At 39.9% G+C, this 19,094-nt stretch overlaps 2 protein-coding genes across 3 annotated transcripts; one reads left to right on the top strand and one right to left on the bottom strand.

Annotated features, from left to right (window-relative positions):
- The first annotated feature begins 457 nt into the window (after positions 1 to 457).
- c16h19orf44 (chromosome 16 C19orf44 homolog) lies at positions 458 to 7,955 on the top strand. The gene is made up of 8 exons (XM_007246194.4): positions 458 to 1,186; positions 2,114 to 2,749; positions 3,357 to 3,675; positions 3,885 to 3,961; positions 4,382 to 4,835; positions 5,595 to 5,684; positions 7,347 to 7,513; positions 7,648 to 7,955. The coding sequence occupies exons 1-8, from the start codon at positions 1,073 to 1,075 to the stop codon at positions 7,735 to 7,737; spliced, it is 1,947 nt and encodes a 648-aa protein (XP_007246256.3). The 5' UTR covers positions 458 to 1,072; the 3' UTR covers positions 7,738 to 7,955.
- A 51-nt stretch (positions 7,956 to 8,006) lies between these two features.
- On the bottom strand, positions 8,007 to 18,846 carry LOC103033812 (calcium homeostasis endoplasmic reticulum protein). 2 transcript variants are annotated; one of them, XM_007246193.4, is made up of 19 exons: positions 18,684 to 18,846; positions 17,155 to 17,328; positions 16,765 to 16,800; positions 15,850 to 16,019; positions 14,615 to 14,752; positions 14,368 to 14,519; positions 14,165 to 14,276; positions 13,800 to 13,889; positions 13,297 to 13,513; positions 12,376 to 12,524; positions 11,349 to 11,835; positions 11,019 to 11,257; positions 10,220 to 10,353; positions 9,872 to 9,958; positions 9,561 to 9,704; positions 9,122 to 9,238; positions 8,935 to 9,029; positions 8,443 to 8,628; positions 8,007 to 8,261 (listed from the first exon to the last, which is right to left on the bottom strand). In XM_007246193.4, the coding sequence occupies exons 1-19, from the start codon at positions 18,706 to 18,708 to the stop codon at positions 8,224 to 8,226; spliced, it is 2,790 nt and encodes a 929-aa protein (XP_007246255.3). In that variant the 5' UTR covers positions 18,709 to 18,846; the 3' UTR covers positions 8,007 to 8,223. The 2 variants fall into 2 exon arrangements, with proteins under 2 accessions (XP_007246255.3, XP_007246254.3); XM_007246192.4 differs by lacking the exon at positions 16,765 to 16,800.
- Between the last annotated feature and the right edge of the window lie 248 nt (positions 18,847 to 19,094).

Genomic DNA, 19,094 nt, shown 5'->3' with positions numbered 1-19,094 from the left:
TAGCATTTGATATTTGATACCGCATTATTTACAGCACTATGTTATCAGGTTTACATTTTTGTAATCAGGCAAACGCGATATCTGCTACTGAAGGGTCCTTGAGATGCAAGTTGTCAAAACTATAAATTCCTCGTTTAAGCAAAATGTAAACAAATCTTGGTGTAAAATAAAAGAAAATAAAGTACCTAGTTAGTAGTACTATAAAAATATAGTTATTATCGCGGCATTGCACCAAAACAGTAACGTGTCCCAATAACGTAATGTATTTTACTTGAGAGCCCCTGCCACTGAATACGACTGCAAAGCGTGTTGCCAGATTGATATTTACGACGTTTAAATAATATTAGAGTAAAGCGTTTAATAGAGTACTTAATCAAGCACAAACTTATAGTAAAACGGATTGAAAACACATTTATAATTTGTTTACGCAGTTTTCACAAATACATATTTTAAATTGCAGTCCAGCAAACTCAACCTCAAAACCCGCCTATTTGGGTTCACTTTTCGCAAAAGGTGTTATGTGGAGAAATCTGGCAACACGAGTGTTGATAAACTTTTCCTCCATGGTCGGGACGCTTTGGTCGTTATGGCGACCTGAAGAGCTTGCAGTTTTATCTCAGTTTAACACAGATTTTAGGGTTAATTATCTGTTTCACGTTAATTGTAGGGTTAATGTATAATTAGTTAGCCAGCTAGTTGACTTATAACAGTATGTTTACTCACTCTTTACCGCAAGCAAACAGTGTCGCTGCAAAACAGGGTTAGCTAGCTAGCGTTAGCATTAGCTTGTTAACGGGAAATATAATGGGTTTCGCTTGTTTGCTAAGCTAAGCTACATAGGTCATGTAGCGTTAACAAAGTGGCTAAAAACTGTTCTAACTTATTAGAACCGTATATAGCAGAGGCTATTCTATTATTTTGGTATCTGGACACTGACTATCATTATTTAACATAAACCCTCAATGTTTACAAGCTAGCTAGCGTTTGCTATTGAAAAAAAAACTCTTTAACTACAATCTATTTAGCTATAACCTGGCCAGGCTATTTATTCTTCACTTATTGTGAGTTTACAATGTGGAATCGTGTGGGGAATCGCAGTTCAGCTCTTGAAAGAGCAAAAGCACAGCTCTCTGGACAGAGAATTAACACCATTGTGACCCCAAAGGATAATGCACGAAGAGATGTGGTAAGTGTGTGTTAAACTGATATACGAGACCCCTAAGGTAACATCATGTTAAAAAGAATATAATGCGTAGCCACGACAGGCGTGGGCACGAGATTCTATCGCCTGGAAACGAGATAATTAAGTTGTAGCCATAGAATATTAAAGCTTGCTTTTCTGTAAATTAGTGGTCATGAAGAAGACTGAATATTACATCAAGACAGACAGACACATAGACACATAGATAGATAGATAGATAGATAGATAGATAGATAGATAGATACACACATACATACATACATACATACATACATACATACATACAGGGGGGAATTCTGGGCATCCAGTAGCAGGTATACTTAGTACACAAAAGTTACGAAAAAATATCTATATACATATGTACAATAAAGTATAAAAGTGCAGAAGTGCAAATACGCAGTTATATAAAAAATCAATTTAGCAGTGCAAATATGTACAGATGTAAACAGTGGACAGTAAATACATAAACAAAGCAAAAAATAAATAGTCATTAAATAAATAATCAAAGTTCTACTCCAAGGATGTTTTTGTAAGAAAAGGGAGAGTGAATTGGTTTATTTTTAATTATATCTTAAATGAATTAATTAACTCAGTGCAAGACTCTTTTATTTCTCATACTAAAAGCTCATGGGTTTAGACGCAGACAGTATGCAGACCCGTTAACCTTCCTTAGGCAGTCATATTGTTCACAACCCCTGAGAGCTATTTGCTTTGTTCGCTGTGAAACAAAAGGAACTTAATGGCTAGGCCGTAGGATCTTACTTCTATGCCTTAATAAGTTGTGGCCACACATTAAATTTTTTAACTGTCACCTTAGGGGCTCTGTACTAATAGCCATATTTGTGGGTTTACTCTGTATGGAACCAATCATTTTCATGCACCCCCTTACCATACATGTTCTTATTTCCTCAGGCAAACTTGGGAAAAGGCCTGCTACAATCCAGACAGACCCCTTTACATGGTCTGAGTGACCTTTCCTCAGAAGATGCAGACAGTGAACACCAAGATCATCATGGTGGTCCTGCATGTTTGGCGAAGCCACCAGAGCAGTTTGGTGTGGGTGGTGGGAGTAGATTTCTAAAGAAGTCTGCCCACAGTGCCGCTGTAGATGGACAGTTATCTGCACCCACCAGGACTTCTGCTGATGCAAGTGACCTCAAGCTCATACCTCAGCGTAGCTCACAAAGTGTAGCTCTGAGCAGACTTGCTTTAATTGAAGACCGTTTCCGAAATCAGAAGAACAAAAGGTCTGTTCCTGATACTGTTCCTGATAATGGCCCAGACCTCCCACTGCCACAGGAGTCTGTCCAGTCCAGCAGTGACCTGAGTATGACTGGCAGCTGCTTTCTCAAAAAGAAGGCGTCCACTACTGTACACCTGAAGGAGCACAACAGCATACCTTTGGGCAGTTATAGAACTTCTCAACTTATGGGAAGAGGTCTGGATAGTGATGAAGAAGACATGCGAAGGATTCTGGGAGAATCATTAGATTCACCAGATGGGAGCCTGACCAAAGTTCTACGACAAAGTCCTCAAATGGCTGCTAAGGTAGAGATCACTGTTTATCTTCTATTTATCATCAATAATTAAAACCTCTATTTTTGTTTTTATTTATATAAATCATTTCTCTTTTACATTGGGAGAACATTTTATAATGAATTTACCAGCATGCAATGTAGTACATTTAAATAAAAATATATTTTTAGTTTCTGATGTAGAATGGGCTTGCATTTGCAGAAATTAAAATGTAGTAATTGTTATTAAATTTACCAATATGAATGCTCCATAATTACTTGAAATAAATCTTTTCAGCTCAATTGTTTAATTCCATATACCTACTTTCAGTTACCTTCAAGTTAAGAATATTTTTTTCTTCTACTGTAAATTGTCTGCCTGTACAGTAGAATACAGGATTTTTGCTCAACAGTGAATGAATACAGTACATTTTTTAGCTGTACAAATATTTGACATTTGTACAGCTATCCATCACAAATCATTTAAGAAAAAAAAGTAATTATCCACTGATACTAATATGAATTCAGTAACATTGTACGCCCCTTCTGTAAAGTAAGTTTTTGATTACATGTTTACAGCCATAAAAAATAAATATAATCTATATTAAATGCATTTCTTTATCTCACTCCTGCATTTACAGACATACAGGAAAGACAAAGAAAAGGCACCCAGCCTTCCTTTCCCATCTGCTAAAGAGCATAAAGAACATGTTCCTCCTTCATCTGCATTCACAGCACATCGACATTACAGTCCCTCTCCTTCCCCACCATCATCACCTAAAGCCCTGTCAGCCAGCAGGTCTGTCTCGAGGGGACCTAAGGTCAACCTGCTCTCTCTGAGCTCAGCTTCAGGCCAAAGCGAGATCAAGTCTCTGGAGGAGCTTTTCCCTGTTGCCTCTAATCATGATGATGATGATGATGACGACAACACACTGAGTGAAAAGAGTGTTTTATCAGATGGTATGTAAAAGCTCTGAGATTGATAACACATACATTTTCAATTAATACTCTTAATCAACCTTAAATTGCTCTAGGGAAAATCAAACAGCTTCTTAGAGAAATAACAGCATGACCTTCACTGGATAGGATTGGATTGGAGAAGGTAATTAGTAATGTATTACAAGCATACAAAGCAATACAAAATATTTTTTCTTTATTTTTCTCTACAGATTTCAAAATCAACATCATGACACTGGATGATCTGGCACCAGTTACTCTTGGTACAGCTGAATTACCAAAACAGAAGGTACGAAATTATTTATATACTTTCTTATGTAGCATTCAGTCAATCCTACCTAGCAATGTTTTCATCATCCAAAATGTAGTGTTTAGGTAAGTAGTATGTAGCAAGTAGAAAGATTTCTTCGGGCACTAGATAGTTACTCAAACACAAGCAGGAAAACTGTTTCAATACCCTTGATTTCAGGGTTGTCCTAATATGCTAATAATTTTGTCCATATGCTAAACATTATTATAGAAAGTTTCAATAAATTGTAAATAATAAATAAATAAATTGCAACATGCTGATTTGTATGCTATATTCCAACATGTGCCTTTAAAAACGTACTGTATTATACACATGATACACATGATACGGTTACATTTACATTTCCTCTTGTCTAAATCTGTGTCTATTCTGTGTGTTTCCATGCATGTTAATCTACAGACTGAAGAAAGCCCTGTTGCCTTTACAGAGCTCAGTCCTTCACCAGCTAATGAATCCTCGCATAACGACAGACCAGCACCTGAAGAGGTGTCTGCACAGTATGAGAGTGATTTTGACAGTGAGGTTCAGACTGAAACAGCTGTGAGTGCTGATGAGATCTCTGAACATTTCTCGGATGGAGATAAGCCTTCCATCGTAGCTACTGATCCTCAGTCTCACTCTTATTCTGTTGATGACCACACGCTCTCAGAAGAATCGCCGAAGTCGACGGGTGTGCAGTACAGTAAATCTGAGTCTTCTTTAAGCCACAGTAGAAGTTCTCCTTCAGATTCATATTCCAGTGATGACACCATTACTCCAAGTAAGCCACAGAGTCAGAGTGTCAGACGGCGGCCTGTGAAGGATGCTACAGTGCAGACCCAAAGAGATGCATTAACTTATTCATGGTCTACTGGTGAGTCGTTGTTTATTATTTCTCGTAATTTATCTTTGTTATGTTCTCCTTTCAACCTGTTCTTCAATGGTCAGGAACACGACAGATCAGGTATTATTTAGGTGGTGGGTCATTTTCAACACTGCAGATTCACTGTCATGGTGGTGGCATGTAACGTAGCACCATTATAAGGGTGGGTTTTCCATTACGTTTTTCCAGCAATAAGGCTGGGTGCAGCATCATTAGCATTCGGTGGATCAGTGAAGTAATAGGCGTGTCTTATTAAGTGGACAATGAGTGAACAGTGTTTAAAAACTCCAGGAGCACTGCTGCGTCTGATCCACTCATACCAACACAAAACACAATACAACGCTGTTACTGCAGTGCTGAGAATGAATGACCCACCACCCAAGTAATAGCTGCTCTGTGGTGGTGCTGTGGGCCCTGAATATAGAAGAACAGGGTGAAAAGAGGGTCATACAGTATGCAGAGAAACAAATGCAGGACTACAGTCTGTAAATACAAACAGCTGATGAGGTTAATAATGGGTTTAGAAACAAGGAGGTAGTCATAATGTAAATTAGTGTATATTCTAGAAGTTTTTTCATTATTGTGCAGCCCAACATTGCAGTTAAATTAGTTAGTATTGTGCTGGTACAGATGTTTCAGGGGACATGTCCAACAAATTGTATACCTTATAAACTGGCAGCTAACTGCTATGCATTTGTACTCCAGCATGGACTATTAATGAAATCATATCCCATCTGTTCACCCCTGCAGGGCCAGCAGTACTGGGTCCGTCGATAGGAATGTCTTATGTGGATCCGACCCCCATTGCTAGCCATACAGTCACTGCAGAAGCAGTGGAAGGTAAGAGATCCCACATTACACCATATTTACACTGTTTATATATAGTTCACTCTGACTCTGTATGCTGTGCACTTGATCTTTAAGCAAAAAAAAAAAAACAAAAAAAAACATCAGCGTCACATGTATGGAGTGAGATTTAGCTGTGTTTTTAAGAACACATACTGTGTGAAATGTTTGTGTGCATTCTAAGCAGGGCATTAAATGGATAGTTCGGGATTTTTGACATGAATCTGTATGGCATCAACATGACCAGTTTCGTGCATTCTCACTGACTTACCCCCGACCATGTCCGCTGAGCGGAGTTCTTGTCCAGTATTGTCCGAGCCGAAAGTAGTCCGGCATGTTTGCTGGGGTCACGAAACGAAAGCGTTTTTCTTCCCAAAACAGTACGAGTGCAAAAGAGTGATTTATTTGCATAACAAAAAACGGTGTCTGCAAAAGTCACGCCTCATTATCACTGGGGCACTACTTTCATTTTGGATCAGTGCGCGCGATTGCGCAACCTGGCAGCTAGCCTACGGTTTCGATTTCACTGTTTACTGTTCGGGAACATGTCGGACTACGAGAGCGACGAGGAATATATTGATTTCCGCTCAGAGCCAAGGGGGTATCTTTATGAGCCTGAGTATACTGAGGAGGAACTTGCCCAAATCGAATTGGATCGTGCAGAAAGAGAGAGGGTGGACAGAGAAATGATTGAGACCGAAGCTGGAGCCGCTGCTGCTGCTGCTGCGATACCAAGGGTGGCCGACAAATCCTGGTGCACTTGTTTGAAGTGCGAACTAATGCCGACAGAGGTGGAATGTTACTGCTGCCACGAGTGGGATTTAGTTATGCCCGAGATACAGAACCTGTCAATTGATGAGGACGTCGGCGGGCCAGCTGCTGCCTGCATCACAAACAACAGCGGGCATGGAGAAACATAGTCATCCTCGCTGAAGTGCGCACCGCAAACGCGAAGCTTCTTCATTTTCACCACTTTGGTGTCCACATAGAAGCCCATTGCAAGTATCCAAAGTTGCCTGAGAGCAATGTCAGTCACGGGGATACGATGGAAACTGTGCGGAGAATCAGCCACATATTTGTTGCTACAGCCTGGATAATCACAAGTCCGCACCATTTTAACACACACACATACAAATGTATAAATCTGTGTTCAAGAAGCTTATAAAAGCCGATAAACTTCTCTCTAAAGCTTGCTCTTTGCGTTGCTGGTTGAAGCTGAGCGCAGCCAATGATCTGAAAGACTAGTGCGCTGCTCGCAGTTAGAATGACATGCGCACTGATCCAAAATGAAAGTAGTGCCCCAGTGATAATGAGGCGTGACTTTTGCAGACACCGTTTTTTGTTATGCAAATAAATCACTCTTTTGCACTCGTACTGTTTTGGGAAGAAAAACGCTTTCGTTTCGTGACCCCAGCAAACATGCCGGACTACTTTCGGCTCGGACAATACTGGACAAGAACTCCGCTCAGCGGACATGGTCGGGGGTAAGTCAGTGAGAATGCACGACACTGGTCATGTTGATGCCATACAGATTCATGTCAAAAATCCCGAACTATCCCTTTAAGTTTTAGCTCAGTGTGGCTGTTTTGCTGCAGTCATTACTGTGATGTTTCCCAAGCTGAAGGCTAAACACCTGTGTCTTATTATGCCTCACAGCGTTATCTGCATACAGCCCTGCTGTCTTTGCTCTGAATGACATGCTGAAACAGCAGCTAGCCCTAACCAGGAGCTTCATCGAGTCTAGCAGATATCTGCACCACACTATGGTGGAATCCCTGGGACCTGCTGACTACAGATACACAACACTGGAGGACACAAAGGAGGTAAAGAATGTTTTTGAAAACAGTTTAGTTCTGTAATATACTAAGATGGATCCAAACTTTAAACCTTTTTAACTTAAAATAAATAAAATGCTCCAAGATGGTGATATTCATATACTCAAACTTTTCTTTCTCAGTTCATCCGCTGCCACCGCGCACCCAAGCTGACTGTGGAAGATGCTCTGGAGGAGGTTTTAAAGGAGATGAGGGAATATCACTACATTTGAAGTGTACAGATATGGAATTATTATTATTATGTGACCTAATTGCAGAAGTGGCCAAACTCGCATTGGAACTGGAAGCTATTTACAGACTTGTGAATTTTGTAAACATGACTATGATGATATATTTTCATACATCAGTTAAAATGAAATTTGTATTAAACTGTATAAATGATTTTTTTTTTCAGTGTAACACAGGATATTAATAAACCATTAATTACTGTATATGGGCCTTCTACAGAAAATAAATAATATAACAGTCCCAAAAGCATAAATACATGTTTAAAATGTCTTTATTTCCTTTGTGCTGAGTACTAAATTCAGGCTAAATTCAATTTCAGTGATTTTGAGCACGATTGAACTACATTACATGACAGTTTGATTTATTACAATAAAAGGAACCAAACGCAAAAACACTTTTCAAAACAAAAGTGAAAGACATCTACGCAAGGGTTTTTTTTAGTACTAAAAAAAGGACACTGTTCGTAAGAATCATTCTGTAGGTGGCGCCTCCTGCGGATCCCGACTCACTGAAAATAAAGCAGAGAAGAGGAGAATTTAAAAATAAAAAAGGAGTTTTAAGTTATTACACTATGAGTGTTAATAATTAGTCAATGCTCAGAATTATAATCTGTAATATTTTCCTCAACTACAAAGAAACATTACTATTGCAATTAAAAGTTATTAGAAATTGAGTGTGAAAAAAATTACCTTTCTCTCTTGCTTTCATCCGAGCGACAAAATTATAGCTTTTATTTCTCCGATAATTCACATATGGGTCATCCAGCTGCACTCCAACACCCTTGTACTGGTCCCACTTGTCTCGCACATCACCCCCCTTAATGGGATCCTGGATGCCCTGCTCTTTCGCCCCGAGTCCTCCAGAGCCGCTCCATCCTGTGCACAGAGAAGCCCAATTAAACAACTCAACATCTTATCCATTCAACATTTCTAGGTATAAAGGTTGTTACTAATACTACAATGTTGTCCTTCACAACTTCAGGCATTCTGGCCCAATTAAAATTCAAATAACTCATCAAATAAGCCATGGGAAATTTCAAAGGAGTTTGAATACAACAAATCTTCCAATATCATGCAATAATAAATTTTGTTCAACTGAGATAGACATACACACATCCTCTAGATTCTATAGCTCTATCAAAGTCATAGATCTACACACAAAATGGCTGTTGAAAGACCTACCCATCTTCATCAGCATCTGATGGCCTTTGTTTTCTTCTCCCAGCCTGAGATCAGGTGGCAGAGGTGAGGGCCCTGAGCCTAATCCAGAAGTGGAGCTGCAGACAGAAATGAAATTGCAACATTTAGCTGTTTATCTCTTAAACATGGTTTTTATATTGTTTGAAAGCTGGTAGACATTAACACTTACGGAGGTGTGGGACTGCGGGACTTTGCAGCGTGTCTTCTTCGGTCAGGTGAACGTGATCTTGATCGTGACCTGGAGCGGGAGTGGCTTTTGGACCTTGACCTAGAGTGGCTCCTGCTCCTGAAAGAGTAAAAAGAGGGGAAATTTAGTTACACCTCAACTGTAAAACAACCCAAATACAGTACAATGCCTTGATGCTTTTAATGGAAATTCTGATTATCAGTATTACACGAATGTTGTCTTTTGTACTTTGCTTTAATTTAGTTGTTCATGACAATAAGCGATCTTATAATCTTAGCTTTAAATATGGATACAGTCCTAGTGCCTAGTTGATAACTGTGAATCAACATCAGTTATAGCACAATAGCACTATTGCTTAAAATCACTGAGACTGTAAATAAGAACCATAACAGCACTGGTGTAAAAGATGAGGTGGTGTTACCTGGAGCGTGATCTGGAGTAGGAGCGGGACTGAGATCGTGACCTGGATGACCTGGAGCGTGAGGATTTGGAGGACCTGGAACTGGAACGAGATGACGACCTTCCACGACTGTGGGACCGACTGCGAGAGTGGCTACCTCGCGTGCTGCAACAAAAAAGACAAGCAAATAAATGTTAATGCTCACTTAAGTAATCATAACATAATAATTCATAAATAAAAACTTTGATTTTAAAGCTAAAAACTACAAAAAAATCTAAACTATTAAAAGCTATGTTTAACTTAACCACAAACGTGCACAAATACACACCCACCTGTTACGTTTTTCTTGGTCTTTTCTTCTCCTTGCCCTCATCTTGGCTCTGAAGAACTCATACAGGCCATTCTGTTCCCAGCCCTCACTAAAAACACAAAGAACATTAAGAATTTAAACTGAAAGAAAACACCTGGTGATCCATTTGACAATGCTGAATATAAAATACTTTATTATAAAAATACTAGATTAAAAAACCTAAACACAAAAGACATTGGTTATGAATATTCTGTTGTACGACATACAGAGTACAGCAATATGTAAAACATTTTTGGGACTATTTATTTATTCATTCCTGATCAACAAAAGAAATCCACGGCGTAAAATGGTGTTTTTGAGTGAAGATTACCTGTTTCTTGGTCTGTCGTGTGAAGGAGGACTGTAGAAAGCCTCCACAGCAGCCAGTAACCGTTCACTTGGTGGCATGGGTGGGGGGAGACGGATGTCTTTGGGGTCCAGAGGTTTGTAGTCATGATCTTCCAGCTAGATGAAAAGCAAAGAGCAAGACAAGTTAAAAGCTATAGAAAAAAAAACACAGAAAAATTATCTGCATCCAAAGTCTGACCGACTGGAAGAAAAATCCAAACTTTATACAAAATTTGCCAATTTAAAGGAACAATCAGTAATAAATGTGGGTGTGTGAAATGGCTAAAGGAGTCCTGTTTTATGTTTCACCCGCTTTTCCCCACACTCTGTAGCTGATCAGTAAATATACGTTTCAATGTCTCTACTATAATAGTGGTGGTGATAAATATGGTTAGCAACCATACTGAAGCTCAGTGATTACCTGTTCAGCAGAAAAATAGCCAGCTTGCCTGTTTCCATGGCTTCAGCGTACTATTTTCATGCTATCTATACCTGGCAACCCTGAGCATGGAACTAGGACACTCTGAGGATAAAATCTACACTGTGTCGTATAACACAGTTCAATTAAGAACATAATGCCTGAAGCTCTGCTGACAACAGCTGCCAGTGATTAAACTCACAATGTTACCTTAATATCTGATGATACATCCTGATCCTTTTATGAATTACAACAGAAAATATAATATATCATCCTTATTGGTACCTTATTGGTATTGGCTTTAATCCTCAAGTAATTTCACAGAAAGTATTGCAGAAACACTGGAAAGGGTCAGAGAGCTTACTTTCACCAGAGGTGCCATGAGACCTGCAGGCAAGTCGAAATACGGGACATTGGGGACCAGACTAGGATCGTCCTGGTTCACGTGAGCGGGAGTTTGGCGTCTCATGTGTGGGGACTGGCCGTTAAAGCCGTGGGGTGGAGGACCGAAATCAGGGTGCTGGTTACTACCCCATGGAGGATGTTCGGACATTGCTGGTGGGGGGATTCTCTGGTTCGGGTGGTGGTGGGGAGGACCCATTTCTAAAATGAGAAAATACAAACATATGTATGATAAAAAATACAAAGAAGAAAAAATGTGCCTGAATCTTAATTAATAAAATCACATCCTCACCTCCTGGAAAATCCCCCTGCGGGTAGTCGAAGCGATGTGGTGGGTACGGTGGGCGATCAAAGTGGTGTCTAGGTGGGAAGTCGTCTTGCATGAAGCGAGGCGGGAAACGATTAAAGTTGTGGGGTGGTGGTGGCTGGTTGAAGGGGGGTGGCTGTTGGTGGGGTGGGAAGGGTCCCCTGAAGTGTGGTGGGCGCTGCATGCGAAAAGGGGGCTCCCGTTGGCTCCAAGGAGGCTGGTCTTGCTGGTTGCTCCAGGGTGGTTGTTCAAACTGTCCACTCCAGGATGGAGGGGGCTCGTTCTGACCACCCCAAGGGCCGCCAGGACCGCCAGGACCTCCAGGGCCTCCGGGTCCTCCTGGACCTCCGGGTCCTCCAGGGCCCCCATCCCGAGGGCTATTCCAATTGGAATCCCTTTGCTCATTCCACATCCCCTCGTGGCTGTTCCAGGGTGGGCAAGGAGGTGGCGCTTGACTGGGGTCAAATGGTGGCTGTGAGAAATAGCAGGATGAGAAATGTCAGGATGGTGAGGTGAAACTGAAAGGACTGTTTTTTTATGAGGGGTTGGAATCACAGGTCATCTCATAATACAATATAATCATAATAAATTGCACACGATTACAATCATATAACAGTATTGGGATTCTGTGAAGCTCGATATTTTGCATGGCAATTCTCTATGATATTTCACAGTAGATGATAAAATCCTCCTAAATAATCAAATACCAAGAATTATGGATTTATTGGTGTCAGCTTCACAGAATTTGTAGATTAACTTGGGGGGAGAGTCTTAGGGCGTTTAGACTGCCTATGTTTTAATAAAAATATTAATATATGGAGCCATGTATTGATAATATATCAATACAATATATAACAATATATCACAATATCAATATTATGTCCCACCCCTAGTTTCTATGTGCGCTGCGCCGCACATTTTAGTGGTTTCTTCTTGTAACAAACCACCATCTACTTAAGATGGGCTCATTATTAGAGGATTCGGAGCCACTGATTCAGAGGCTGACACTCACTGGTTGCTGTGGGTTCCAGGATGGCATGTTGTGCTGAGGGTCAAACCAGCCAGGCTTGTCCGGGGGTGCGGATGAATTAGAGTCTGTTGGTCTCGTCGGAGCGCCATCATAGTCACCTGGTGAAGGGCCAGCCATAGGAGGCTTTACATCTGTTAATAATAAAATGAGACACAGAAGTTACAGGTTACGTTCTGGTTTTATAAGCTAAAGAGTTAACTAATTTATTTTTATTTATTTTTTAAATACATAAACTGATCAGCCATAAACCATTGAGGTATGGACTTCACAAGACCGTTTAAGGTGTCCTGTGAAATCTGTTATTGAGATATGAGCTGTTTATACTGTGGCGTGAGGAGGCGGGGGAGTTGTGGGTCTGCCCCACGCCAGAGCGCAAAGCCATGCCTGTCTCAGCTGGCCCGCATGAGGGCTGATTGAGCCGCCAGCTGGGACAGGCATATATACTCAGCCTCGGCCCTCATTTGAGAGGACTTCCACTGGGGAGCTGAGGGCTGAGGCTGCACGGACTCTAACAGAGAATTAAGTTCAATTCTACAGACTCTAGAGCCCCATTGGGCTAGTAGTATGATTTAAGTTTGTTTTTGGGTGTGGTGGAGGGCATTTCAAAGCCTAAATAAAGGAACGTTTGAGTTCATTTACTCCCCGTGTCTGTGTTACCTGTGTGCTTCCTCCTTCCGGGTCACAGTGGTCACGCCCCTAACCCCAGGGGCCTACCACAATACTTACAAAATTGTAAGCTGTGGTCTTAACGAACTCTACCAATGCAATCTCCTATGTATAACCCACCACTTTATTCACCAGGTGTTGTTGTAATAAGATAATCAGTATAATTCAACTAACCACCGATCAGTGGTTTTAATATTATGGCTGATCACTGTGTAAAATATAACAGCATCTACTCACCAGACTGAGGGGCCATTGGCGGCTGAGCCACTTTAACGTCAGCCTCTGGTGGAGCTAGCTGGCTGACGGCAGCAGCTGCAGCTGCTGCAGCGACGCTCTGCTGCTGCTTCAGGTTGGTCACAAACTCCTCGTGCTGTGTCTTCAGAGCCTGGATCTGCTGCTGGAAGGCCAGCTGCACGGGCTGCACCACTCCAGCATATTCCGTGATTAGAGACGCCTAGAGATTGCAGATTAGTTACAAATATAGAATTAGTTAATTAGGTACCATTAATACACATGGATAAAAAATATGTGATGATTCTCTGGTATTAAAAATGGATTCCAAGCTTTGTAGCTTTTGGTTACAAGTCAAGTATAAAATGACAAATAAAATGAACCCACATACATATATATATGCATAACAAAAATATTACTGCAAATAATTGCTAACATTACTGCTACATATTACTGTGTAATATGGCTAATATAAGTTTTAGTACAGTAAGTTTTGCTGATTGCAGTACCTGATACTGTCCAAGGCCTAGCGCAGGACTCTGGAGCTGCTGAATGGTGACATCATCAAAGTAACCGTTCTTTTCCCACAGCTGGAGCAACTAGAAATAGTACAAAGAGATTATGTTTAAATAACAAATATCTTGTTTTAATATCTGTTAGATGTTGTATGTTAGAAAAAGTATTTTATTTTTTATTTATTTATTTATTTTTATTTATTTTTTTTTACATTTTTTTGAGTATTATTTTAGTAAACAAAATTGATTCCGTTCTGTTAACAGTCACTGGCAGACTGATGCATATACATACAGCTAACACATTTTGCATGCCTTTAATAAACTATGTGCTTATACTTTGGGTCGCTCAACAAACATACCCGTGTGATTTTCTGCTGCTTGTCTTCCTCCACAGCCAGGAAGCTGGTGCAATAGATAGGCACCACAACCTTCTGCAGGGCGGCCAGCAGATCCCTCTGATTCTTCCTTTGGCTGTGGAACCATAACAACGCAAGTCAATACTACGATTAGAATACACTACAACAATGCCACTACATTTTTATGTCCAAGTCCTGTGGTGTACCAGTGGTGTAGGACGTCATTCATGAGATAGATGAGATGTAGGCGGAGCTCGAAATGTGCCGTTTCTGCTGTAATGCGGTTGCGCAGGTGTGAGGTCATCAGCTCGCAGTGCTGTGGGGATTTAGCGTTGTTGAACATCCAGTTCTTTCCAGCCTAAAAAAAGAGAACAGCAGCGAATCTCTCAGATTAAACGTTACGGTGCTGAAGGCAAGCAAGTCTTTCTACAGTGAGGTCTATTTGCTGCTCACCGAAATGGCATCCTTGGTGCAGGTGTCGATGATTGGCTGGAGGAGGCCGTCAAACTCAGTCATGTCCAGCTGCGTCTCCACCAGCAGTTTCTGAGTCTGCTGCTCCATGGCCAAACCAATAGCTGCAGTTACTTGCTCCTACAGATAAAGAGAAAAAGGTGGTCCAGAATGTGAACCTTCCAGACTTCTATACTTATTTGTGCAGAACTTGCTTTTTTTTTAGTCCCATTTAATTAGAGGAATGCAATGCTTAAAGAAAGATTTTTTTTTTTCTGAATACATAAATGTGACTGTAGGACTATCACAGTATAAACAGTAACAATACATGTTTTTACATACGATTTCTTATGTTTTATGGGAAGATTGTATTAAACATATACTTTTTCCTTTATGTTTTGTAAAAATTAGTGCATACTTCATCAAATCACATTACATTTGATTAGAATTAGTATAAATTGTGTTATTCCAATTCTATTAACATTATATGCAGAACATTATGACCATTTCCTTGTTTCTACAAGAAATATTATTCACTGAGCATTAGTGGCAGTTTGTTGATCTATAATCACAGACTCTAGTTTCTGTGTTTCTCTGTAAACTTTATAATTCCGCTGTTTTTAATAGTCAGGACCACCTTAGAGCAGCTATTATTTGGGGTGTGTATTATTCACAGCACTGCAGTAACACTGGCATGGTGGAGTGTTGTGCATGTTGACACAGTGGTGTTGATAGAGTTGTAAAACATTTCAGTGACACTACTGGACTAGAGTAATCCACCAACAGTGTCCTGTGGGCAGAATCCTGTGGGCAGCATCCTGTGGGCAGCATCCTGTGGGCAGCATCCTGTGGGCAGCATCCTGTGGGCAGCATCCTGTGGGCAGCATCCTGTGGGCAGCATCCTGTGAGCAGCATCCTGTGAGCAGCATCCTGTGACCGCTGATTAAGGACTAGAGAATGAAAACACAAACTGTGCAACAGAGGAGCTTCTGTCTAATAGAGTGGATGTTGAGTGTCTAAAAACTCCAGCAGCACTGCTGTCTTTGATCCATTTAATTATACTACCACCATGCCAGTGTCACTGCAGTGCTGAGAATGAATGACCCACCATTGAAGGACAGAATGAAAGGACGATAATAAAGAAGAAGAACTACAGCCTGTAATTACAGTAATTACAATAAACCCAACCTGTATGTTTGAACTGACCAATAAAACAGATAAAATGTAGGAGGAGTTACCTGTCTGAGGCTGTTCAGGTGCTGCTCCTGCTGCTGGAGGTTCCACTGGCTCTGCTGAATGAGCTCCTCCACTGAAGGTGTACTGGGGGGGATAGGTGGAGGTGGAAGCAAGGACATTGGTGGAGGAACATCTGGGACTTCTTTACCAGGTGGTTTGCAATGCACTGCAACTGAAAGCACAGTTATTCTTTAATGGTACTAACTACTAAGTTCATTAGTTTAACAAACAAACACAAAAAGATAGAATATATATTTTTTAAAAACTCGAAAAAAAACAGATACACATCATCATGAAACAACCAGAGGCAACATCCAAAATCAAAAACTAGAAAGAACAACTGTAAGGAGTAAATGACTTTGTTTAATGGGCATTCTCAAAGCAAAGCCATCCAGTTGAGATATTATTAACAGCATGCATGCAACCGTACTCACACATGCTGGTTTTGTTTGCCCTGTTTTTCAGTGTTTAATAATGCCCATGAAAAACTAGAACAAACTGTTTAAGAGGGAACTGAGCTGTGGAACGTATGAGGCTACACTGAAGTCATACAACCAAACTGAATTAAAAAAAAAAAAATTATAACACAACAAGCAAGTAACTAAGGAAAGAACAATGAGATGTTTCCATTCTGAGCCTAAACAAATCTGTCCAACATTTTATTTAGTCAGTTTTGGGTTTGTATGCTAATGAATTTACTGGGCAGGCTGTTTTTTTTTTATCATCACAAGCAACTGAAGCTCCCTTCCCACAACCTTGTACAAAACATAAGACAAAACGCCTGACAAAGCTCAATATAAAATAAAGAGAAAAAGGCATTAAGCACTGATGATGCAAAAATACTCAATGACACCAGGCAAAGTGTGAATATTATACAGTAAATATAGATTGCGTCCAATTGTCAATCTAGTAAATACCTTCCATTTTATATTCATCATCGTGAGTGGTTGGATCTATGAGGAAAAAAGGATGACTTAGATACAAAACAAAGCATATTTGCACATTCCTGCACATTGGGGGGAAAACTTGACTGGATAAATCTATATGAATTTTACATTTCTTTAAGCATTTAATTCTGAAGCTACATCATTAAATGCTAGGTTAGTAAGCAAACAAGTTCAGTTCAGTTTCTAATACACACACTAATTTAACAACCCTTTATGGCCCTGGAGGGCCAGTTTCCTGCACAGTTTATAACCAATTTAACTAATCAGTTCATTGCCAAGTCAATCAGCAAACTGTGCAAAACTCTGCCCCCCAGTTCCCCAAAGCTGCACTAGCAGTTAGAACTGTTTCAGTGTACATACGCTGCTGTTGCTCAATTGCAAGCTTGTACTTGTAGTATCCAAAGTAATCTCCTCCGAAGAGAAAGGAGAATTTCGGATTGTCCTTCTGCTTCTCCATGGTCATCTTTTCAAACTCAGGCCCATTGCGGGCCACAAACTGCGCCAGCTTGTCAATGACATTGCGAAGCTCTTGATCTGGAACAACAAAAACAAAACACCACAAAAAAATGTTGACAGAAATCACATTATATATGTGAATTATTACCATGATCACTGAATGTTTACTGAGTCAAAATGTACATGCTAAGAAAGCTTCCTTTTACTTTTGGATAGACTTAATTCTTGTCTAGGAAACAAGCACTTATTGTTCAGCATCACCGTGAGTAGTAACAAATCTGTTACATGTACTTAGGGCTGAACAATATGTCCAAAACTAATATCAAAATATTTTTCTTAATTTCAGTTGATATGAATAGTATAGCATCCGCTTGTGGTGACTGTAATCATGTACTGATGCTGCTGGGTGATATGGTTATGTATGTATATAGAAGAAGAATATGTATCAGGATACAGTAAAATATCAACATACAATACGGGCAATTTTATTAATTAGAATTTTTAAATGGTTTAAATGTTAGACTTTTACTTCTACTCAAGTATATTCATGACAAGGGTGATTTTTTTATTAATTTATGTTATGTTGGCAGCATTATGAGTAATGTTAAACATTTATTTTAGACAAACATTGCACAATAAGAAAGACTGGCAAATGTCTTGAAGAGATATACTTGCCAGATTTATGTTTAACAGATGTACGTTTGAATTTACTCAAGTACATTCACACTTAAGGTATTTAGCTATTTACTTCTACTGAATTTGTTTTGGGAAGGTACTTGTATTACCTGTCATTATTATGTTAACAAATAAACTATACTTTTGTTTGAAAGTATGTGTTTAGACAGAAAGTCTAATTTCTGAAAACAAGTGCTATGAGTCATTAATATTAATATAGTGAAGAAAAGAGTAATAATTGTTAGCTTTCTCAGGCACTGGATACACACAGCACAACCAGCAAAGGAACAGAAGTATACGTTTACATCTGAATACATTTATTACTGATTCCAGGGTTTACTGACCAACTCTGATTCAACAGATAACCTGATAGAAATACATAATTCTTGGCTGAAAGAGAGAATACATAGCTTAAGCTGGGCTCTGTAACATTGGTTGTTTAAGTTAATCAGAAGAGCAGTGGCCATGGTGTTTCTCTCAATTAGCTAGCTTAGCTTAGCTCTATCTAATCCTGTGCACTCTCCTCAGATACGAACAGAAGCTACGACTAACTGAAAGAAGGTAAAGCACGCCGTTTTGATACACAGTTACACATGTAACCTGAAACCGCTCCATTAACGCGTTATAAACAACTGGGCTCTTCTTTAGTGAACAGTGGCTAATCGGCTAACCCGCAGCATGAGCCATTCAGAGCCTGGGCTATAGCTAACCGGGGTAGCTGTTAGCTAAGCTCAGTTGATCTACTGCTCATATCTCACCTTCTGGGGGAGTTGGGATATCCATAATGATCAAACCCAGACCTTTATCCGGTGAGTTACAGCTCAGTATGGAGATATTAAAGCTCTTTAAAGAGCTCGGCTCAGGGAAAGATAATTTTTCTGCACTGTGAAACCATCGCCAGGAGCCGAGTTGATTTCCGGCCGCGTTAGACTGAATTTCAAAATACATGCCCGACTTAATTGGGATATTTTAAAAGTTACATTATGTTCAGTGAAAATATACTGTATACATTAACCCTGGGGAGTGAGAATGAAGAAATATGGATTTTGTTAAATATAAAAACAGAGGAATAGGAGTACAAAATTATATTTATTGATTGAATTGATTGTAGAGATTTAATAAGCTGTTCTCTTGATTTATCAGTCTTCTTTATAATTTATGTATATAGC

This window comes from Astyanax mexicanus, chromosome 16, assembly GCF_023375975.1.
Source record: "Astyanax mexicanus isolate ESR-SI-001 chromosome 16, AstMex3_surface, whole genome shotgun sequence".
NCBI classification, from domain to species: Eukaryota; Metazoa; Chordata; class Actinopteri; order Characiformes; family Acestrorhamphidae; genus Astyanax; species Astyanax mexicanus.
The sequence above is the reverse complement of the archived record's forward strand: the minus strand, read 5'-3'. Positions and strand labels throughout refer to the sequence as shown.